This window comes from Chionomys nivalis, chromosome 2 (assembly GCF_950005125.1).
Source record: "Chionomys nivalis chromosome 2, mChiNiv1.1, whole genome shotgun sequence".
Lineage (NCBI taxonomy): Eukaryota > Metazoa > Chordata > Mammalia > Rodentia > Cricetidae > Chionomys > Chionomys nivalis.
The window spans coordinates 1274732-1300287 of NC_080087.1; the positions used below are offsets into that span (position 1 = coordinate 1274732).

Consider the following 25556-nt stretch of genomic DNA (forward strand, 5'->3'; position numbering starts at 1 on the left):
TTTTTAGTTCTTTTAGCTTTTGTTTCCTTCCAATATATTGAACTTATACTTATTTTTCATATGTGACTTCTGCAAAATTGACATGATCTTTAGTGTTATATATTTCTCATTCCATATTACCGATCAGAAACTCATTTCTTTCTTCAAGGTAATAGCATTCGTTACTGTGCTACACATTGAAGGCAACTGTTTATAGCCAAAGGATAGACAGCTTGAACCATTGAGATCTTGTGTTGTTGCTCTGTGTCTTGTTATTTTGGTTTGTGACAAACCATCATTCTTTATTGTGAGTATGAAAAACAGGCTTTAAATATCCTTTCTTGTATCCTACGAAAATTTGGGAAACGGGACTACATAGGCTTGCAAATAACTCAAGGAAAGAAATACAAGTGGACATCTCTACTGGGTCTGTGGATTTGATACACAATTTGTCACAAATTTTTTGAATACCATGGAGTAAATGACTTATAGCCTTGATACCTGTCATACATGGATGTATCCACATTACAAACTCCCCAACAAAAGAACCGTTCCATATTGTTAGAATTCATCTTAATTGGATTTTCTGATGTTCCCAATTTGCAAGAATTTCTTTTTGTGGTGTTCTTGATAATGTATTTAATTATTGTGATGAGCAATAGTTTTATCATCATAATTACTAGGACTGACCCTTCTCTGCAGACTCCCATGTATTATTTCCTTGGAAATTTTTCTTTCTCAGAAATATGTTATGTGTCAGTCATTCTCCCCAGATTATTAACCAGTCTCTACAGACAAGACAGAAGCATTTCCATTATAGCATGTGCTACTCAAATGTATTTATTCCTTTGTTTGGGGGCCACTGAATGCCTTATTCTGACTGTTCTGGCTTATGACAGGTATGTTGCCATTTGCAACCCATTGCTCTACCCTGTCATCATGAACAATAGTTTCTGTATACAACTGGCAACTGGCTGTTGGGTATTTGGAGTTCCTGTGCATATAGGGTTCACATATTGGATCTTCTCTCTACCATTTTGTGGATCAAATCAGTTGAATCATTTTTTCTGTGATGTACCTCCAGTAGTGACCCTAGCTTGTGAGGACACTTTAATGCTAGAGGTAGTGATTTATGTGATTGCCCTTTTAGTGGTCACAATTCCTTTTATGTTCATACTTGGATCTTATGTAAAAATAATCTCAACAATTCTGAAGCTTCCATCTGCTACTGGGAGAGCCAAGGCCTTCTCTACATGTTCTTCCCACCTTATAATTGTAGCTTTATTCTTCGGATCAGGTATCATCACATATTTGAGACCAAAGTCCAGCTACTCAGCAGTAACAGACAAATTCCTTTCTCTTTTCTATACAGTTGTGACCCCACTGTTTAATCCCATAATATACTGTTTGAGAAACAAAGATGTTATGATTGCATTGAAAAAGTTTCTTTTGAGACATTTTATGTTTTGACTTGCAAAACATGCTTGACTTATTTTTTAAATTTCTTATTTTCTGTAATTGTAGTGCAAACATGTCATTGATTTACCTTATTCTCTTTTTCTTACCCACTCCATGTAACATTACCCTTGCTCCACTTCATTTTCATGGCCCCTTTAAAAAATTATTTTTAAATATAAATCCATGTACATAAAACACAATAGACATTACTCTTTTTTTATACAGTATTTGTGATTATTTTTCAACAACCTTGATTTTGAGTCATTCTGAAGGGTGCTCTTGTTTTTATGTTATGCAAAATGAACTCAGTGTTTATTATCAAGCAATAGGTTAATTCCAAATTTTAGTTCTTATTTATGTGCAAATAAAATTTCAAGAAAATTCTTGATATAAGTAACAAAGGAATTATTAAAGAATTCTTAGTTCTTTTTATGATAGGATTCCAAAATAACTGCTCTATTTTCTATTTCATGAAAGTATCATGCAGATGTATGCTGTACTGGGTAGTTCAGTTTCAACTTGACACAAACTAGAGGCAGTAAAGAGAAAGGAACCTCAGTTGAGAAAATCCGTCCATTGCTATGAGCAAAAGGATTATTTAGTATTTAATCAGTCTCATTTCACATGGTCAAGCCATCAGAGTGAGGAACTGTGAATGGAAGTTTAAATGCAGTGTATGGAATGTTGGAATTATTGCCTTGTGGGTAAAGTGACTGTTGCTGTAGTTTCTTCACAATAGCCTTTTTTTTTTCTGCTACAAATTTGTGATCCATCTCCCACAGTTCATTATTATTTGAACATTTACTGGACACAATTTTACCTATGAATTTTCTGTTTGCTGATTGCATCCTTTAGGTATATGTGAAAACAATCCCACTATCAAGTGTTTGCTCCTGTCTCCTACATAAATGCAGGGATCAGCCTTTCTGCAATAATCTTTATTGATAGGCATTTTGTCAGTGTTTAGGGTCCATGAAAAATGTTCCATTTAAGAAATTCCCAGGTATCCAAGGACACACAATTACTACGTGCCCAAAGTTGCAAATTCATTGCTATTCAGATAGACAGAAAATATAAGCATTGACTGATTTTACCTCACTTGTAGGTAAAGAAGCAATGATTTCAAAGTAGCCTTGTTTTAAATGATTCCTAACTCCTAATGCTCATCTTCACCTCAGTTTACTGATGACTTTCATTCAGGAGATTTACTACTGTGCCTTAACCTCAAGAAAAACAATTGACCATCTACCCACAGCCCAGAGGAAGACAAACCTCCACTGGCACCTCTGGTAATTTTGAGGCTTGGGTCTTTTCTTTGTTCCAACCGCTTAGAGTAAGTGAGTAAATGCTATAAACTTCAGATACAAAATGTGCTTAGATTTTGCAACATTTGGCAAAAGTGCTATGGGCTGTAAACTTCCTTGTCTCTGAGTTGGGCTGCCTGCAGGCTTTTGTGGGTCTATGTAGCTAGGTAAGAACAAAGAGAGTTAAGAGAAGTTGGAGCAGAAGTTGGAGCAGAAGCATCCTAGAAATTAGCAGAGATAGGAAAACGAAGAAAAAAAGAATAAAAAGAATGCAACTGAGAAATGAAATTGTAATTAGAATTGAGACAGAGAATGAGAGCTAAGAAATTATAGGCAGGACAAGAATTAGAATAAAGAAAAAGAAAGAACAATAAAAATACAAGGTTAGAAAGAACAGATTGTGTGGAGATTTTATTGGCTTATAGTAGCATCATTTTTGAACCTTGAGGGTAAACTTTACTGGCGCAAATTTTAAAGTTTTCAATACTCTATGAGATCTGGATCTAAAGCATTTTCTCAATTGGCGAGGAACCACATTATTGTGGGTGATGCCATCGATGGGATTCTTGTTGTGAGTTCTGTAAGAAAACAGACTAAATAAGCCACAGGAAACAAGCCAGTAACAGCTGCCCTCCATGGCCTCTGCATTAGTTCCACCCTCCATCTTCCTGCCTTATTTGAATTACTGCCATGACTACCATTGGCGATGAACAGCATTGTGGAATTTAGGCTGAATAAATCTTTCCCTCCACAATTTACTTTATGGACAGGTATTTTAGTCACTGCAATAGAAATCTTAATTTTGACAAATGTTTACTCCATTATAATGTGGAAATGAGTTAGCAATTAATAGGTAAAACAAAACTATTAGTGCTGTAATGCATTTTGGTTAATAATTGCTTTGTAATTATATAATTATATTAAAGAAAATTCAACATCCAGTTGATGTGATATTTTCCTCTGTATGCTGTGAATATTTTTAATTACCAGTGATTAACAAAGAAGCTTTTTTGGTCAATGGCTTAACAGATTAAAGCCAGGTGAGAAATCCAAACACAGAAAAGTGCGAGAATATGCATAGTCAAGGAGATGCCATGCAGATGCTGAAAAACAAAGATGCCCGGATCCTTTCCTGTAAGCCACAGCCTCATAGTGATACACAGAAAAATAGAAATGGAGTAGTTTAAGATGTAAATAACTTGGCCAAAGAGTGTTGCAATTAATAAAATTTCTGTATGATTATTCGGGTCTGGGCACCTGGGAATTGAATGAGCAGTCTTGGTCTACATCCAGCTGACATTACGTATATTTCATGTTAAAGACATCTTACTCTCGGATGAGTAGCCTGCTGCCACACATGGGTTTAAACAATCTTTTATCAGATGGACTTGGTGGTACACACATTCGATTTCATCACTCTAGAGGCAGAGACAGGTGGATCTCTGAGTTAGTGGTCATCCTAGCATTCAAACAAGTTCCAGGATACCCTGGGTTACACAGAGAAACCCTGTCTTGAAACCCTCCCTCCAAAAACATTTTTTTCCTTAAAATATTTTTATCCTTTTTCTTTAATGCCCATAATCAACGTATGTAGAAATATTTTTAATTGTTTATATTTTGAAATGTGAAAAACATTGGCATTCCATGGAATTTTAGTATTAACATATTTGTAAGATTTATCAAGAAATATCACTGGAAAACAGGGTTTTCAAATGTATCTCGGTGGCTTTGCAAGTCTTCTTCTGAGATGAAGACAACCCACCCTCTAGGCTAGTGATTTTCTAAATATTACAAAACTCCTTCAGGAGAGCACAATTTATTCAGGCAAGTTTTTGCATAGAATATCAGATCACACTAAAATAAATAATTAAATGAATAAATAAATAGGTACAACCCTAATATGCTAATTATAACAATGATCAATTCATTCTTTTTATTTTTGAATGTTTAGCATCTCAATTTAAATTTTCATTTTCTTTTTTATTTCTACAATATTTTAATCTATAGATATTCAATTTATTCTTATAGAACACAAACATGGTAACCAGAAGCTAGATAAAATCAGGATACAATAACTACAGGAGTGTTTGATAGGAGGTAGTAAGTTATAGCTTTGCAGAGCAGAGTGACTAGAGACAATGGCATCATACTGTAAATTTCAAAGACTATATCCTAAATAAGTAAATGATATTTATCTTTTGACATATATATATTACATGTATTGTATTAAAATATTATTAAATTTCCAAGAAATAGTTACAAATTTTAGCTTATATATGAGTTTTTATTTAATTATTTATGGAGTAGTGAGAATGGAGAAAAGCTCCCAAGTTTAAAGAGAGTAAAGGACAGCTGGGTACATTCTTTTAATTCATGTTCCCTTTAGCTTAAATTGTGTCTCTGAGGCCATCCTGGAAAATATAAGAAGTTTCCAGCTGGCCAGAGCTATATACTAACATCCTGTATATAATAGAATATTGGTTTTAATAGACTTTAGCTATCTACTTTATAGAATAGGAAATAGAGACTCATGGAAACAGATCTCAATAGTGCTAAGAGCATTAAAATATAAATAAAACTTATTTGCAGGATATTTCATATTCTAATTATTTTGAAAAAAGACATTTGTGATCCTAGAGAAGATAAATAAGAAGGTGAACCCAAAGAAAAACATATAGTTATCCTCCTGGATAATGTAAGTAGACAAGATTGCCTGGCAAATACTGCGAGCTCAGGGGTGGGGATCGAATGGGGGTAAGGGGAAATGGGGAGAGAAAAGTAAGAAGGGAAGGATGGGGATAGCTTGGGGGAATGGGATGGTTGGGATAAAGGAAGGGTGGATATGGGAGCAGGGAAGTATATATCTTAATTAAGGGAGCCATTTTAAGTCTGGCGAGAGACTTGACTCTAGAGGAGTTTCCAGGTGTCCAAGGAGATGTCCCCAGCTAGTTCCTTGGACAGCTGAGGAGAGAAAGCCTGAAATGGCCCTATCCTATAGTCAAACTGATAAATATCTTGCATATCACCACAGAACCTTCATCTGGAGATGGATGGAGATAGAGACAGAAACCCACATTGGAGCACTGGAATGAGCTCCCAAGGTCCAAATGAGAAGCAGAAGGAGGGAGGGAGAACATGAGCAGGGAAGTCAGGACTGCGAGGGGTGCGTCCACCCACTGAGTTGATGGAGCTGATCTAATGGGAGCTCACCAAGGCCAGCTGGACTGGGACTGATCTAGCATGTGATCAAACCGGACTCTCTGAACGTGGCGGTCAGTGAGGGCTGACTGAGAAGCCAAGGACAATGGCACTGGGTTTTGATCCTATAGCATGTACTGGCTTTGTGGGAGCCTAGTCTGTTTGGATGCTCACCTTCCTAGACCTGGATGGAGGGGGTGGACCTTGGACTTCCCACAGGGCAGGGAACCCTGACTCCTCTTTGGACTGGAGAGGGAGGAGGAGAGAAGTGGGGGGAAGGGGAGGTAAGTGGGAGGAGGGGAGGAGGAGGAAATTTTTAATAAAATTTTAAATAAATTTAAAAAAAGTAAGTGTTCGTATTACCAACTCAATCCTAAATAAGATATGGAAGAAATGAAAACCTGTGCTAAATGAAACATTTGTCAATGATTATACAAAATACCTCTGCTTTTAAATCCAGTACTAAGAAGACAGAGGCAGGTGTATCTCTGAGTTCAAGGCCAGTGCCTGGTCTACAGAGCAAATTCCAGGATTGCTGAGGCTACATGAGAAACAATGTCTTAAAAATAAAACAAAATAAATACAAAATGCATGTGATGCTTTTGCAAATGATAACAACAAAGAGTTATCCAATGAAAAAATAATAAAACAGAAAATGAAGTTTTGTTACTAAAAAAATCGTAACTAGATTATAACTGGTCAAATGAGTTAGGTATATAATATCCTTAAAAGGGTGTGGAAATACCACTTTTATAGATTCAGTATAAATATATGGATGATATTAATATCAATATTATGTTTATGAAGAAAGGATAAAAAATGAAGCTACTTTTATGCATTCATTATTATTGTTGGTAGGGTCAAAACAGAGATATGAGTTGGGTTGCTGCCCTTAAAGTAAAAATCAATAACTATACAAAATTGTCTCCAGCAGCTTTTCATATTTTATTAAAAGGTATATGAGAAAACATATCTTTTCACCAATATTTATATAAATAAACTATTTCTGTCACCAGATTAAAAAAATAATGTCACAATTCCTGTGGCAAGCACAAGGAAACTTTGTATACAGTAAGATAATGCCAAAGAGAAGTTCTCCCTGTGTAGTGAAATCTCATTATACTTCAATAAATAAAGCTTGCCTAAAGATTACAGAGTAAAACAGTCCCACTGTTAATGGTAACAGGAAATGGTAACACATACCTATAATCCCAGTAGCCCCATCAGTTTGCCAAATAACCAAAAGGTTCATAACTTTAATACCAAAAGTGCATGCCCTAAATCCCAGTCCTACAGAAGATTTTAAAATAGAATACAGTACTGAGACAGTCTAAGTCTGAGATTCCTAAAGGCAGGATCACCATTTCCAGACTGAGTTTGAGGTAAGAATCAGTGTTTGACTGTTTTGCTTTTCTGACTTTCAGTTTGATCCCCAAATTCTCTCTCTCTCTCTCTCTCTCTCTCTCTCTCTCTCTCTCTCTCTCTCTCTCTCTCTCTCTCTCTCTCTGAGGTTTTGGTTTTTTGTTTTTTTTTCCAATCTTCATTTTGGTGCCCACATTATGGGGCATGAATTTACAAAAAAGCCATTTACCTGAGATCGACCAGCTAAAGCCAGAGCTGGGATTAGTATTCTAGCTCTAGGAACTGGAACCCAAACCTAACCATCTGGGCCAGGAAAACTAGTGATCCCAGTTCCCATCTGCTCTGGCTTAACTTTCATGAAAAGATGAAAAATACTCAGAGAATCCAAATACTTTATGTTTTTGAGCTGTCTTTTAATTGTTTGCTGAGAAAGGAGCAACAACTGTGATTTCTAGATCCAAAAAGTGATACTGTAAAAAGCTAGAGTCAGTAGTATAAAAGTATTCTGATATTTTGATAATAGAAGAACATAAATTTGATTAATATCAGTTTCCCAGAAATTAATTATGAATAGTATCCTAAAATTAATTTGATGCAAGGAGAAATGTTCCCCAGGGGGTTGATTGTCTTTCTTAAATAACAATCTCTATCTGGAACCAAAATAATTATAATGGAGTCAGTGCAACTGCCTGAAGAAAGCAAGAACATATAAAATACAAAAGATAAAATTTCCATTTACTTCCACTGCCAATATAAAGTGGATGTGTAGAGGTAAGATCAAGTGTTTTCCTTACACTATTTACCAAAGATAACTCTGACCTTCTAGGTCAAGATGATCTTAAAATGCCACAGATTAAGTCTTACTCTGAAAATGATCTACCCATTAATCATATCTCACATAACTCTACTCTTCTGTATAATTGGAAGAAATTAACGAATCTAATGACACTTTCTAATGTTCTTTAACAGCACATTATAAGTATTTAGATATTTCTAATCCTAGCATTGGGAGTCAATCTGTGGTAATTTAAGTTAGATATTTGTCAAATTGTACTAATTATGCTGTTGGTAAAAGAACTGATTGCATATATATTGAAAGTTGCATAGAGAAATTTAATAATACAAGAGCATGAGATCATATGTATCTACCAATTTATTATTTTAAATTTTAATTTATTACATTTTTAATGACTCTTTGCGTGTAGGCCTGTGGGCCACATGAATGTCTTGTGTCTGTGGAGGTCAATAGATTATATCAGATTTCTAGAAGTTAACATTACAGATGCTAGTGAGTCACCTTGTGAGTTCTCAGAATGAAATCTAGGTCATCTGGAAGAGCAGTCTGTGGTATTAATGCTGATCCATAAATTCAGCTTCTTCAATCTTGTAATTTAAATGAATCATTGAATGACTCTAGAAGGCAAATGGAATGCTAGGATAGGAAATATCTAAATACTTACCATGTGCTATTAAAGAACAACTATTTAGAAGGTGTCCTTAGATTTGTTGATTTCTTCCAATTATACAAAAGAAAAGCTAATCAATAAGAGAGATTCATTTTGTCAGTTATTTTTGCTCATATTAATGTACATTGAACAATCACCAAGACAGTTGGTGAAAGATCCAGTTTTAACATAAATACTAAAGAAGAGAAGTTAGACAAAACATACATATTTTATCACTGAATAACATAACTGGAAAATCTGCCATGAAAATGGAAATAAGATAGTTTTAAAGGAAAAAGTTAGAGAAGAACATTCTCGTGGTCATGTTTATAATAATTATCACAGTGAATGATTATACAAAGAAATATTATGAGAATTTTTATATAATAAAAATTTGCTTCGAGAAAATTGACATTGGCAGATTATTTTTTCATTTCTCATTTTAATGTCATTTCTTTTTGCTTTCTTTTTTCCTTGTTTTTCCTAATATCTATGAGTATGCATGCTTGCAGAGTTCAGATTTTGATGCAAGGAATAATTCACAGTTGCTTTTCTACTTAACTTGCTCACTTATGATGTCACAGAGAATCCCAGAACTCAATGAGATGGCTAGTCTAGACATCAGCTTAGTGTACACCCTGTCTGTCTTTATATCGTGGAATCTTACTAGGGCTTTCCCAACCACTAGGCATTATCTTGCGTTTATGGAGTTGTGAACTCTGCTCTTCAAGGCAGCAAGCTCAAAACTGAAAGTTGCAACCATATAACCATGGATTTAACTTTCGTTGTACTCAGTATAACAACCTGTGGAATTCACAAAGAAAGATATAAGACCTTCTTTTGAATAAGAGTTAAAGAGACTCTTCAAATAAAATCTGTGGATTTAAAAACTTTATATTGGTAAAAATGAAGGAAAGGTAATTTACAAACACAAAAACAAAAAAGTTTGTATTAAATTCTCACTAATTAACTATTAACAATGGGCTACTTTACTGTACAACCCATAGCTCTGCAAGGTTTAAGTGGCCGTCTGCAAACTGAGAGTCACTCTGTATGCTGAGGGTCAGCTTTTAGATATCCCCCAGTCACTCATGACCAGCAACTGACGTGATCTAAGTTATTGTTTAAATGAAAGAATGTATGTGACTTTTTGGTTGTGCATTGTCCCATACTCTTCTCTGGAATGCAAAACTGGCCATATTAGGGGACTAGAGAGCTTTGGTAAACACCATCAGGAATGCCAGAGAGTAACAATGGGCTAAATACAAACACTAGTTTAACCGAAAAACCCTATTAATACAAATGGGTTTTTTTTTTTAAAGTAATTTATATCTGAGTTTGATCTCAAGATTGTAAAAATTCTTTTGTTCATGTCTGATGTTTGCTTCATCAGACAAAGGGGAGTTTGGAAACTGTCCATGGCCACAGCTACAGAAGCCCGTCTCTACCTGTGGTCACAGCTGTAGCTGATAAGCTTCGTGTACCCCAAGGAGATTTTTTTCTTTTTCTGGAATAAAGTTGCTTCTGGCTTAATAGAAAAACAAAGGAGAAGTACAAAGATATAATTTTCTTACAGTGTTCCTGTATTTATAATGTATGCATCTTAAAACCTTGTTGAAATATAGCTGAGTCTATATGTTACATGAGTAAAATAAATCTCATGTCATGGGCTTATTTTGACTACATACTTGGTGCTTTTTGATTGTCAAAAATTTTATGCTGTAGTTAAAAAGCAAAATTTTCATAAATTATGTTTAAAAACGCATAAATATATTCATTCATCTCATCCAGCCAACATAAGACATTTGTGGACTTGAAAAAATAAATGCATCAAACATATGGAAATTGTTTTATCTACAGATGAAGAGCAAAGTAAACTAGAATATTCAAATATTACAATTAGAGAATTCATTCTTTTAGGATTTTCTGATGTTCCCTATCTCTATTGGATGCTTTTTAGTATATTTTTGCTTGTGTATTTGACTACTCTTCTCTGCAATAGCATTATAATACTAATAACAAGAATTGACCCTGCTCTACAGACCCCTATGTATTTTTTTCTTAGCAACTTCTCTTTTGTGGAAATCTGCTATGTAACAGTCACCATCCCAAGGATGCTCATGGATCTTTGTACACAGAAAGGCACTATTCCATTGTTTTCCTGTGCTTTACAACTCTGTCTTGTCATCATGTTTGGAGGAATGGAGTGCCTCCTACTTACAGTCATGGCCTATGACCGTTATGTGGCCATTTGTAATCCTCTGAACTATCCACTAATCATGAACAGTAAGATCTCTGTGCAGCTTGTGGCTGCTTGCTGGGTCAGTATCATTCCAGTTGTGACTGGGAAAACTTATCAAATTTTCTCTTTGCCTTATTGTGGATCTAACAAAATTAATCACTTTTTTTTTGTGACATCCCCACTATACTTAAGCTTGTTTGTGGAGATACATTTGTGAATAATTTAGCAATCTATGTTGCTGCAGTGGCTTTTATCATGGTTCCATTTCTGTTGATCATTGCCTCCTATAATCTGCAACATTCTAAATCTTTCATCTGCTGGAGGAATGTCTAAAGCCTTCTCTACCTGCTCATCACATCTTATAGTTGTGGTATTGTTTTATGGAACAGCTATTATAACATATGTCATACCAAAATCAAGTCAATCAGAAAGCATGGGGAAGCTGCTGTCTCTTTTCTACACCGTTTTCATTCCACTGCTGAATCCAATCATATATACACTGAGAAATAAGGACATCATGGTAGCACTGAAAAAATTACAAACTAAGTTATCAATATATGAGACCACATAAAATTACAAAAATGGATTTCTTATATGTTTTGCATGTATATGATGCACAGCAGAATTGTTAAATTCATTTCTGAATGTTCAACTATAATAATTAATATTGTGTAAGTATTCATGTCAAGTAAAATTTGTTTGATGAAATTTGGAGTTCTGTAAATGGAAACTGTACTTTTATTTCCTGACCACCCTGACCCGAATAATCAAACAGAAATTATATTAATTTCAACACTATTTGGCAAATGGCTCATCGTATCCCTGCATAGCTCTTATATCTTAAGGTACCCCTGTAATAGGAAACTGTGCATTATTTCCTGGCTGCCCATTCTCAAACAGATACACAAAAACTGTATTAATTACAACTTTTCTTGGTTAATGGCTCAGGTGCATTTCTAGATAGCTCTCACATCTTAAATTAGTCAATTTCTATTAATTTGTGAATTGCTATGAGGCTGGGGCTTTCTTGTAAGACTCTGGTGTCCTCCTTTCCTAGCCACATGGCATCTCCCTGACTCCTCCTGCTTGCCTCCTTTTTCATTGCTTGGATTTCCTGCCTTACTATATTCTGACCTGCTGTAGGCCAAAGCAGATTCTTTCTTAACCAATGGTAATAAAACATATTCAGAGCATACAGAATGAGTCCCCACATCATAACCCATTTCTATTAATAAATGTATCACCACAAGGCTATGGCTCACTGGTAAGGTTCTGGCGTCCTCGGCCTTCATCAACTACAGGGCATCTTCTTGATTCTGCCTACTTTCTGTATATATCTGTATTCAGATTTTCTGCCTGGCCTTATTCTGCTATGCCATTGGCCAAAACAGCTTTATTCATTCACCAATAAAAACAAAATATATACAGAAGGATATCCCACTTTATATCACATTTTCTATTTAATTAGAAATGAAAGCTTTAATTTTGACATAGTAAAATTACATATGCAAAACAGTGATTAAACAAGAATCAAAGTTACCATATTTAGTCCATTTACATTTAACAAATTAAGGAAATACTCTATCATCTATCCTATTTTTGTGACTCTAACGTTTTATGTTTAATATATCATAACTAAGGAAAACAAAAATTCTAACTATCTGATATTCAACTCCATCAACGATCCCAGAAGTGTATAATATTACCTAAACAAAAAGTATATTGTAAGCAACTTCCAATGTTCTAGAAATGACACAGACATCTCACTGCCTGGATGGTCACCCAAAGTTCTTTTGTAATGTTGGGGCATCCATCTTCAGTCTATAGGCCCGCAATATCTGGCAAACTTTTCAGTAAAGCAGGAAACTTGAAGATTTGTTCTGCCTTGTACTGGAAAAGTTCATCAGTTACTTTCTTCTGTGTTTAGCAGAGTGTCTGACATTTTCTTCTGTGAAGCAGGAACTCTGAAGGACCATCACATTTTTTGGAAAGTTCAGCAGTAACTTTTCTATGGGTTCTATATGCCTAGTCTATACAACATACCGTTATACAGTCTAGGCAAGAACAGCTTCTTGCCCAAAGGGCTCGACTTGTTACCTTGAAGACAAATTCCATAATGAGTTTCTTCGATGTCCATTCACTTCTCTGAAATAATTGGTGCAGACAGAAGAAGAAATGTCTCACTGTTGAAACAAAAAGTCTAAGTTCTTAAAATATTTTAAATGCTGTATTCTGTAGGTCTTTGAGATGTTTGAAGAATTTCTATCCATTTTAAATATATCTCTGTACATCTAGAAAGCCTAATAGACATGACTATGCATTTTATTATTATAGGTGACTATTAATTGATGATTATAATTATATATTACATTTTTAATGAGTTATAATAAACATAATACCTTAAACAAGAGTAGGTATTTGTATCAATAGACCAACATTCATACTAATGTAAAGTGTTTATCTCTAAATAATATCCCCCTTCTTTGGCCACATTCTCAGATACTCCATTTCATATTCAAACATTTTTCAACTGCAAGAAGTCAATTTCCAGCTGCCCTGTGCCCTCCGACAGGTCCCTCCCCCCTTCCTAATGTTGGCGATGACCCTCAAGGTACAGAGACAGGGCATGCAGTGGGGTGAAGGATTACTCGAATCCCACTCCCCCCAACACAACTTGAGCACCCCTCCACCCTCGTGTGTGCACAACACTATCCCAACCCTTGTTTGTTTGCACTGCTGCACCCACACTGGCCAGCCATGCAATCTCTGAACTCCATGGGTGGGTTTCTAGGCCGGGCTCCCCTAATGGTTCTGCTGCCATCATCCTGGGGCCGGTTACAACGAGGCCATGGCTCCACGAGTGAACACAAAGTCCTCAGCTCCAGGGCAGTGCACCATTGCCACCCTGGGATTGTGAGGGCTCAGGCAGCTGGGTGCTTTGTGCAAATCTGCAAGCAGCCTGAAGCTGCAGCATCCCACAGCATGCCCAGGCCCCTGACACCTCCCAAGGAGTGTTCCTCAGTCGTGGGTGCTGTGCAGCCCCCTCTACCAACTTGGGGCTCCCAGTCAAACATTCAGAAGGTCAGGTGGTGGGCACTCAGCGCCCACTGTTCCCAAACGCTTTGCCCTCTTCCAGGTTCTGGTACCACTGCAGCGCTCCAATTTGCATGGTCAGCCCCTTTCAGCTGTTCTGCTCTTGCTGTCTTTCTGCTAAAGGGGCATGCTGCTCTCTTTCTCTTTGCCCCATAGGCAAGCTCTGTCCAGGTAGTGAGTAAGAGAAAGTGAAAGAATCCATCTGTACCATAGCCTTAGTTCATTAGAAACATGAGTACAGACAAACACAAACATCAGAAAAGACCGAGGGCACAGGTAGAGAGTTAACTCCAATAAGACAAAGAAAAAAATTAAAAAACAGTGACAGATTGGCATTCTCAAGTGGGAGAAATCCTGCTGGCTCAACTCAATTATGACAAAACTGCCCAGATTTGAGGTGCTCTCTCATCCTCGATCAAATGAACCTTGGGGGATTCCTCCATAGGGTGTTGGGACTCAACCCACATTCTCTCTCCACAGGGAGGTGAGATTCAAACCCATGGTCTCCCTCCAAAAGGAGATGAAACTTGAACCCATGATCTCCCTCCTCGGGGTCCATAATGTCTTTTGGATCATCCGTGGTCCCAGCAACCCTCAACACCTGCGCTGGTGGCCTAGCAACACAATTGGGACTGTAACTAACTTTTCATCTGACTGTAACCACTTTACATATTCTGTGTGCTTCAGGAAATTAAAGGACCAACATGAGCCCCAAAACGAGCCAAAGACTAAGATAAACAAAGTTATGAGCTTATCAGAAACCTGTCCTGATGTGGTCCGGTGGGTCTTTGGATATCCAGGATAAGCTCTCAAATGGTATGCCATGTCACAGGACACCCAAACAAGACCACCACAGAACCAGTGTCTTATGCAATCACACTGGGGTATTTTGATTACAAGTTAGCTAACTCAGAATATAATTCAACACTCTGAGACAGCGGGTGTGGGAGAACATTTCCCAGGGCTTCAGGGTAAGGGCTTTTAAAGGTAAAAACAGCAAGCAGGATGACACAAGCCTTGGCATTTTGGGGTTTTGTAAAAGTATGCAATTTCTTAATTCTTTGGTTGGGATATAGGGAAATTTCAAACAGTGATTGTCAACAGACAAGAATTTTAAAACAGCAGTTAATCAGATACCTACAAGGACATTTGAATCAAGCAGTTGTTGTTTAGAAACTCTATTGGGTCACTTTGACCAGGAATGGCACAGTTTCTTGGGAATGTTTATGACTTTACTGGACTACGTTAACCCCCCTAATTATGTTCTGTCTAAAATGGAATTTCTTTCTCAAAATGGAATTTGTTCTAACCCCCAGTAAATCAGGTTCGGGTTTTCACACATGCATAGGTACATGGGAGTGGCTAGTACAAATCTAGTGAGCTCCTTATTGGAGAAAGTTAGTTAAGAAAGGAATTAAATCATCATGAATTTCTAGAGAGGATGGTTAGTGTGCTATACTACACTTTTAGGTAAAAGCTAAAATGTTTATTTTCAGTAAAATTATGAATAGGACATGAATTGTATTTTAAATCATTGTGCACTTTTTCTTCTTCTCTGAGCATGAACAGAATTGGGTAACCAAACAACCTGTATAAACAGTCAGGTGGAAGCCATGACTCTTAATAAGATTAGCACAGACACCAGATGCTGCAGTTTCTATGGGCCTAGTCTGGAGTGAGACTTACTTCTCTAAGCAAAGAAGAAACCAATGCTCTAAATTATCAGTTCCAGGCTCTGCTGTTCTCAGTGGCTCTGACTGTGGGTGCTGTGGGTCTTTCTCTGGGTTGCAGTTAATTCTCTCCTCTGTCATCCTTGAGGGTAAAACACAAGCCCTAAATTTCCTGAATTAAAGCACCTGTAGGCAGAGGTCAAAGTAAGCACAAGGATCACAACATGGGATTAAACCAGAGTAGCAGCTTGGGCAGGTAGTAATTCTATGTCCTTGAGTATCTGTGAAAGTTTAAGTGGGATGCACCATGCCTGGACCCAAATGCCTACTGATAAAGATAACTGCAGGAAGGAAGAACTCTGCGATTATCTAGGAGAGAAGAAGAAGGCCTGGCAGTGGAAACTGTTTCCACAAATAGTTCTGAACTGTGAACATTCATTTACAAATATGTAACAAAAAGAGAGTTCAGCTACACTGAAAAATTTACAGCAAAGGACAGACACTTATTTACAAAGCAGTAACTCCAAAAAGCTTTGCTTTTTGGTTCAGCTTTTACCCAAAACCTGGGTTCAGATAAGTCACTCATAAAAAGATAACTGAGCAATTGCTTTATAAAACTGTGGCTTGTAACAGGATACTGGAGGACTAGAAATAAATCCCATTTTATGAGACAATTCCATATCCCACTTCCTTTCTTCCCCCTTTCCCACACCTTCTCCTTACCCAGGCCCCTATATACTTTTCAGGGAGGGTAAGCTTTCTCATGGGGAGTCAATAGAGTATGGTGTATCAATTGGAGGCAGGACCAAGGCCCTCCCCCCTATATCTACATTGATGAATGCATTCCTCCAAAGAGAATGAGTTTCAAGATGTCAGTTCAAGCACTAGGGATGCATCCTGGTCCCACTGCCAATGATCCCACAGACTTCCTCTGCTACACAATTGTAATTCTCATTCAGTGGGTCTAGTTTGGTCCTATGCAGCTTCCCCTACTGTTGCAAACTCCCACTACCTCAGGTCAGGTGTTTCTGAGGGTATCTCCATCATGGTCTTGACCCCTTTGCTCTTATTAATACTCCTCCATTTCTTCAACTGTTTTCTGGGAGCTTGACGCAGTGCTTAGTTGTGAATCTCTGCATCTGCTTACAATCATTTGATTGAAAAATTTCTTTTATTATATTTAAGGTAGATTTCAATTTGATTACTTTGGAAGGCTAGTTCAGGACCCCTAAGAGAGATATACATGGGTTACCCTGAGAAGGGGAAATAAGCAATATCTCCTGAGAATATCAGAGTGTAGATGAGGAGAAGAGAGGGCAGAAGGGGAAGAAGAATGGAGGAAGAGAATGGGGAGGAGAACATGAGGAAACTACATGTCCAAGACGAAGAAAGGACAGGGGAAAGAGCAAGGAAAGAGTTATCTTAATTGAGGGAGTAATTATGGGGCTAGCAAGAAAACTGGCACTAGGGAAATCTGCAGGAATCAACAAGAATGACTCCAGTTAAGACCCTAAACAACAGTAGAGAGGGTACCTGAAATGCAAAAGACTTCTTGATGAGCAAAAGAATTAACTTAAAAGCATGAGACTGCTTAAAAATTATATGTTGCATAATTCACATGGAGTTTCCAGGGGCCACACCAATCATGCCCCTAGGAATTATACTGTCAGGTAACACATTGCCACAAAACTCTCCTAGAATACAGAGAGGAAATTGTTCCTTGAGCATCTGAGGAGAGGGCACCATGGATGGAGATAGAGACAGAGACCCACATTGGAACACTGGACTGAGCTCCCAAGGTAAAAATGAGGAGAAGGACAGAAAACATGAGCAAGGAAGTCAGGACCACGAGGAGTGCGCCCACCCAATGTGACAGTGGAGCTGATCTATTGGGAACTCACCAAGGCCAGCTGGACTGGGATTGATGGAGCATGTAATCAAACTGGACTCTCTGAACGTGGCTGACAATGAGTGCTGACTGAGAAGACAAGGACAATGGCACTGGGTTTTGATTCTACTGCATGTACTGGCTTTGTGGGAACCTAGTCTGTTTGGATCCTCACCTTCCTAGACCTGGATGGAGGAGGGAGGTCCTTGGACTTCCCACAGGGCAGGGAACCCTAACTGCTCTTTGGACTGGAAAGGGGGGGGTGGGGTTAGGGGAGGGAAATGAGAGGAGGGGAGGAGGTGAAAATTTGTAATAATAATAATAAAATAAATTAAAAAAACAAAAAAACGAACAAAACAAATAATCCAAATGTTTTAATTGTCAAATTGTTGATAAGCTGAGTACTTTAGGGAGCACAGAAAAAGACTTCAACCAGGAAAGACACATCAACCAGATGTCCAGCAACAAGTTGACAGTCATGAAAGCATATGTGCATGGAACATCTTATAGAATCAACAGACCATGCTGAGAATATATGTTATATACAAATACATATATGAATGTGATGCCAATTATTATAAAAAAAGGTCATAAATTTGAAGGGAACAAATGTGACATATATGGTGGCGTGTGGAGGGAGAAGTGGGAAGGAAAAAATTAGAATTTCAAAATAAATGTTTATAAAAGGATCATATTTGTAAATTATGTATAGATTCTAAATCTGTTAAAGTGATATTTGCATTTTACTGAAGAAAATAATTACTATGATCATGAAATTGATATTCATGATCTAATGTCTGATTAAGCACTTCTTACCCTAAAAGGAAACTATATAATCTGTAGTAACTGAATCTGCTCCACAATAAATCACCTACCAAAACTTCCAGAAGAAAATAGAATGGACCTAAAGGAATTTGTCTTGGAATTTTCTTATATTTCTTAGGTCCAGTGATTTCTTTGCGGACTGTTCATTTTCAAATATTACACTATATTATTGGGCAACAGTACCACTGTGCTAATCACAACAATACTCCTTACCATAGCTACTTTTTTTAGAGATATGTTATATATTAATTACTCTTCCTAGTATAGTCTTCAACCTTGAGACTTAGAGAAGAATCATCTCTTTCACTGGCTGTGCTGTGCAAATGTACTTCACTCTTATTCTGTGGCCCACAGAGAGCATTCCCCTGTCTGTGAAAATATATGACCATTATGTAGGCATTTGCAGTCTTCTCTACTGTTCTGTAGTCAGAAGTCACACTCTGTGTATGTACTCCTAGCTTGTGGTTGGATCTTGGATCAGGGAAATTCCAATAAAGGTAGGGCCAGCATCACAAACTTTATATTATTTTGTTAGTGTGGGAAGTCCTTCATATATGTGTTGCTTTTGTTGCTTAATGAATAAAGATTCTACCTTAGCCTGTGATAGGGCAGAATAGAATGAGGTGGGAAAACTAAACTGAATGCTGGAAGAAAGAAAGCAGAGTCAAAGAGAAGCCATGTGGCCACCAGAGGGGAAATACTCAAGCTGCCGGTTTGAAACTTGCCAGTAGACCTTGAGCTTCATAGTAAAATATAAAATAATGGAAATAGGTTAATTCTAGATGTAAGAACTACCTAGTAATGAGCTTAAGCTATTAACCAAAAAGTATTGCAAATAATATAGTTTCTGTGTGAATATTTCAGAGTCTGGCTGGTCGGAAAAATGAACAAGTAGCCTCACTACAACATTGTGTGGTTCCTAATGCATCAACCACTTCTGTGACTCTCTTGCTAATTTACCCTGCTAGTGATGACATATTCATGAATGAGGTTGTTTTCTTAGATGCAGTATTATTTTGCTTGGTTTAGTTTCTGTTACTATTTATATCCTATTACAAAATTCTGACTGAGTTATTATCTAAATGATTCACTAGAACATTATTCATCTGTAGCTGTTAACTATACTTTTACATGTCTATAATAAAATTTCAAAAATTTTTTATTTTACAAAGATGACTATTCAAAATTAAACTTTACCTGTAATGTTGAAACTAATTTGCCTGTAGAACTATGTATGAAATATTTATCATAAATTTCAATTCATTCTATGTCACATTTTATCTAACTCTGTATAATATTTGTTATCAAAACAGAACTTCTGATATGATAAATTGTCTAAGATAGAAAGTCATACTTTGCTATATAATTTATTGGAAATAATATCATTTACTTTCATGAATTAGTGACAGCCATATTTGAAATGACACTGGCAGACTGACAATGAACCTGAAATAAAATAATAAATGCTCATATTCTTTTACATATTAGAGTTTTGTCTAAATATGACTTACCAAATGAATCACTTACCATAAAAAGTCCTAGGCTTTGTCTTATTAATTTATATCATGGGTTTAAAACTTTAACAATGACTTTGCAAATCCAGGAAATTTGCTCATCATGTAGTGATTTCAAGCCCCTCACTGTACTCACTTTGGTGCATATAGTTATTTTTCTGCTTTTTATTAAGTATAGTAGACAGAGTCATATTTTATGTATGTATACAAATAATCCATATTGTGGGAAATCATGGTTATGTACATAAATAATACTGAAATATAGCCATCTATTTTAAAATTCAATAGAATAATTCTATGAACAGAGATAAATACTTTTCCAGTGAATGATGTCAAAGCATGAATCACCTCAGATATATTTCTTGAGTCTAAACAAAATATAGTAAATTAGTAAATGTGGACACAGGATTTACTTTTCTTCTTTAAATATGTCTTTTGTACATATGTGTGTGTGTGCATGTGTGTGTGTGTCTGTGTATGTGTATGCAACTGAGTGACTACATAGTTTTAAGAAGGAGCTAAAAGAGTGAGAAACTAGATAAGCAGCAAAATTCTTCCGTTATATGCAACTGTCATTGAGATCTACTCAAAATACTTCAAAAAGAGGAAAATAATTCTAATTATTATGGTTACTACTTTATTATGTTTCTGCTGTCAGAACTTGCATTTCTTAATAACCGCACACAAAACATAAAGGTTAAGGGTATATAGGATCAATAGCCCAAGGCTATCATTCCCCTCATTTATTCATTTTATTATTACTTTAAACTCCCTGAGTAGCAAGAATTTTGTTTCATTCAGTTAAAAAGTAACATGGGAAAGGAATTTTTCCCTAGAGTAGTGAGGATCTCCCACTGAAATTTTAGTGTGTCTTCCTCCAATAGAATATATACTAGAAGAGGCCCAGTCTAACACTAAACAAACTCTTAAACACAGTTCAACTAATTTTTCCATCAGTTCTGAAATTTATCAATCAATAAACGTAAGAATGCTATATGTTTAAGTCCAAAATGATACTCTTGAACTACTTTTGGCAAATGTCAAATTTACTTTTGCTTTTATTTTTTTTAATATCAACATTCTAGTAGAATCACACAAAGTAATGAAAAGAATTCAAGGACTTATCATTACTTCAGACTGACTTTTTGCTGTTTAATATTTGACATTAATTACATAAATGAAAATACATTTTGTAAAAGGAGGATGAGGAAAATTTTTATCATTGATATTGTTATCTTATGTGCTAATATGTATCACGTAATTTTATTTTTGGACAGATATGTTTAAATGTATCTGTATTAAATCTGGATTTCCAACTGCATAGCAGAAGATCAAAATGTTGATGAATATGATTGAAGTTTCTTGGTAACCTACTCTTACCCAAAGTGTTCCTAACTGTTCGTGATAAATTAATCTAGAAAAATTAACATATTTCCTTTTGGCTTTAAAGAGGGGAACTTTTTTATTTCCCATCTTCAATTTTATTCATACACTTTTTCATAAAATTAAAAGTGTTAGGTGTACTCTAATTGATTTTAATTGTTCCTGTTAATATCACAGCAATAGGTACATTAACAGAAATCAGTGTTTCAAAAAAGATGCAAGTTAAATTAAGGTAAGGTACACGAATCCAATATGCCCAAACCTACCTGAGATGCCTACTGATTTTCTCCTTCCTACTGTAATTTCTCACTTCTAATGGTATCCAAAAATATTTTCAAATTGTTAGAAACATAATAGCAGATATGTTACAGTCCATTGGAAGACAATTATACAACGTTTATACTAAGGAAATAGGTCAGGTTAGAGTGTTGTTTGACATGCATGAATCCCTGCGTTAGAGCAGAACAACAAACAAATAAAAAATATGAGAATTTAAGAACATCTTGAGTCATACAATTGCATTAACTTTTTCTTTTTTGTAGTTTTAAATGTTAAAACTCCTAAAGGTGAGTAAAATTACTTGTTCTTTTAAGGTGTAAAAGTGAGACTTCCTCAACTAAAACCAAGCAAAATATCAGAGAAATTTAATAAAGCAAGAAATAAAATTCTAGAGATGTTGAGGAAATGGGTCTGTTCATCCGGCTATCTTTTTCTTTTGAATATCTTCACAACTTTGTTGAGTCCAATGTAGAGATACGCTCTATTACTTAAAGAGCAATGAAAGGCGAAAACTGTAAGAAGGGGCACACTATAGGAAGAACAAGGTGATATTTTATATGTGGCATTGTCTGATCGAAGCAATTTTTGAGGAAAATGTTTGTCTGAACAAACTCAGAAAACACAATACTTTCTAGTCCTTAACGAAATGGATGAAATTTTTTAACACTGTATTCTATAATCAGGTATATGTTCAATTAGGTGGTTGAATAAATCTTCACGTGAATTTTATTTAGTGTAGAAAAATGGAAACTTCTGTGTTGTACGTTTGTGACTGTAAGTCACCTTCAAGATGTGAGTACTTCCTACTTGTTTCTGTTCCTTAAATTTTCAGTAAATTCATTCTCATATTTTAATAATTGCTTTTAGTTAACATTCAAAATGAAATTGTAGAATATTAAATAAATTATAAATTTACATTCCTATACTCAGAAAATTATTAGGTTAGTTTTTCAAATTTAACACAAGCTTTCCAGCTTATACATATGCTTTAGAACTGACCTCTTGGAAAACCACACACACGTAAGTCTTTAAATATAACTGGTGGTCTGGCTTCTATTTGCTGTGAATTTCACCTTTCTTTTTGAGTTAATAATGATTCATTTAGAAATTACTCAGTGAATCCTTAAAATGTATGTTGTGAGCTATTTCTGTAAGATTAGATGAAATAAGAGCTATTCCAAAGAACTCGTCTACTGAATACATGACTGAATATAAATTATAGAATATATATAAAAATATGGAATGTCATGTATATATGATACCAGATGAAATTATAATATTTGCCTGGTGACAAAAATGAGATGATTATGATAAATAAGAACTTAATAATAAGTGTGTCAGTGAACCCTTGGACTAATACAATGCAGAAGACAGAATGAAATGAAGGAGAGCAAAATAATAAGGACAATAGTGAAGATTTCAAAGATTTTGGAACAGCCCAAAGAAAATTGCAGTAAATACCCTTTCTGCAACATCTCTACTTTCAGAGTATAGAAGTGCACACCCTTCTTAGCTCTCCCTTTGGTCATCAATGTCAGTGACAATTTTTCTGCCTCCTGAATTAATGTATACAAGAAGCTAATCCTGAAAATTAGATTATCCACCTTAATTTTTCTTAAAATCTGAATTAAAGTGTTGAATGTCAATCTTAATGGACTTTAAAATTAAAGATAAGCATAGCATTACATATTAGTAGCACCTCACTATGCATGGTAGTTTGTTAATAATTATTTAACAATGAAAGGTTTTGTGCCAGAATAAAGAAGTTAAGAATGTTTGAGAAAATCAGTTTTAGACAATAAATATATTCTTGCCTAAATTCTTTTAAAAATCTTTAAAGAATATTTAGAGCAGCTGAGGTTCACACAAGATAAAATCTCAGCACTTAGAGACAGAAGAGAACATGAATTCCCACTCCTAACCTAAAAACTAATTGCAATTGATACCTGCTGGGAAATGGAAAACATGTGTTCTCTAATAAAGTGTCTCTGGGTATACAAACAGGACATCTTGCTCAGGAGGACTTGGAAGAGACAGCATAAACTTCGTGTTTTTTTTTTTTTAGTTTTAATTTTAGTTTTTATGGTCTTTTGTTTTGCTTGAAAATTATTGTCTTTTGTTTGGTTTGATTTTCATTGTTTGGAGAGAAAGAGTAACAGAGAGAAAGAACAAAGAGTTGGAGAGTAGGGATGTGGAAAGGATCTGGAGGGTGTGGGCAAAACGAAAAACATGATAAAACATACGTAAAACAATAATTTAAAATAGCAAAATGAATTTTTATTAAACTGTAAAACATTAAGTGAGAAAATTACACATATAAAAATAAAATATTAGGCAAGAAGAAAAATATAAATGGAAGGAATAGAATTGTTGCATAAAGGAGGATCAATTTGGAGTTCTGATACTGAGTAATAATGGCATACCTTATTATTATTAACTAGAACATACATTGACATCTAGCCAGGATATTAAAAAGGAAAAGAAAAATCCTAATGAGCACATTTAAGAGTTTGAGTATTATGATACTTTCATTGTACAGAAATACTCTGTGAATTTGAGGCCAGACTGGTCTAGAAGAGCTATTTTAAGACAGGCTCCAAAGAAACACAGAGAAACCCTGTCTCAATAGTAGAGAAAAAGTAGACAATCACGAGGAAATCATTTCACTTTTACTTGAATTATCCCTGCAGATGGAACACACAGGGAACAAGCCAGAGGATAATTCCACTACAGTGACACAGTTCCTCTTTCTGGGATTTTCTGAGCTTCCCAACCTACAAGGATTTCTGTTTTGGATGTTCTCCATAATGTACATGATTATCATAATAGGAAATAGCTTAATAATTGTCATAGCCAGAATTGATCCGGCACTACAAAAGCCCATGTATTTTTTTCTGACCAATTTTTCATTTCTGGAAATCTGTTATGTATCTGTCACCCTTCCTAGGATTCTGTACAATCTTTGGACTCAAGATAGAAAAATTTGTCTTCTGGCCTGTGCCATCCAAATGTTTTTCTTCACAATTCTGGCAGCTACTGAGTGTTTTCTACTGGCTGTGATGTCCTATGACCGCTATGTGGCCATCTGCAACCCTCTGCACTATCCGCTGGTCATGAACCCAACAAAGTGTACTCAGATGGCCATTGGCTCTTGGCTTGGTGGCATCCCAATCCAGATAGGACAAACTTGTGGAATATTCTCTCAACGTTTTTGTCATTCTAATAGAATAGACCATTTCTTTTGTGATATTCCACCAGTTCTCAAGCTGGCCTGTGGGGATACTTCAATGTGTAAGATGGCTGTCTATGTAGTGTTTATGATGTTTGTTGCCTTCCCTTTTATGATGATACTTGGATCTTATAGCAAAATCATTGCCACCATTGTGAAGTTGCCAACAGCCACAGGACAGGCAAAAGCCTTCTCCACGTGTTCTTCCCATTTGGTGGTAGTTGTTTTGTTTTTTGGATCAGGGACCATTAACTACTTTAGGCCAAAATCCACTAATTCTGCAGGAACTGATGAGCTACTCTCTCTGGTCTACACAACTGTGACTCCCATGTTCAACCCCCTGATATACAGCCTTAGGAACAAGGATGTGATTGCAGCTCTGAGAAGAGTTTTACTTAAAATGAAGAGCCACAGAGTTATATACAAGTGAATGAACAGCTTCTTCAACACTTATCAGAAATATTCCAAATGTTTAGATTCCTTTTACATGTCCACTGTGTTTATGTTATAATGTGATCTACTTTTTAAATTTAATGTATTTAATTAAAATATAATTCTATCATTTTCCATTTCCTGCCCCTCTTTCTAAGCTCTCCCATGCTCCTTCCTCCTGTCCATTCCATGTTACCTACACCATCTCCTTTCCAAAATGATGAAATCTTTTTCTTTGATTATTATTGGTATGTG

General features: G+C 35.8%; 2 protein-coding genes and 1 pseudogene across 2 annotated transcripts; all 3 read left to right on the forward strand.

Annotated features, from left to right (window-relative positions):
- Window positions 1–489: 489 nt before the first annotated feature.
- LOC130863128 (olfactory receptor 10AG1-like) lies at window positions 490–1449 on the forward strand. Its single transcript, XM_057753049.1, has one exon. The coding sequence runs from the start codon at window positions 490–492 to the stop codon at window positions 1447–1449; it is 960 nt and encodes a 319-aa protein (XP_057609032.1).
- A 9135-nt stretch (window positions 1450–10584) lies between these two features.
- Window positions 10585–11559, forward strand: LOC130870273 (olfactory receptor 10AG1-like; annotated as a pseudogene).
- A 12771-nt stretch (window positions 11560–24330) lies between these two features.
- On the forward strand, window positions 24331–25299 carry LOC130863139 (olfactory receptor 10AG1-like). The gene has a single exon (XM_057753053.1). It carries the CDS (start codon window positions 24331–24333, stop codon window positions 25297–25299), a length of 969 nt encoding a protein of 322 aa, XP_057609036.1.
- Window positions 25300–25556: the final 257 nt, after the last annotated feature.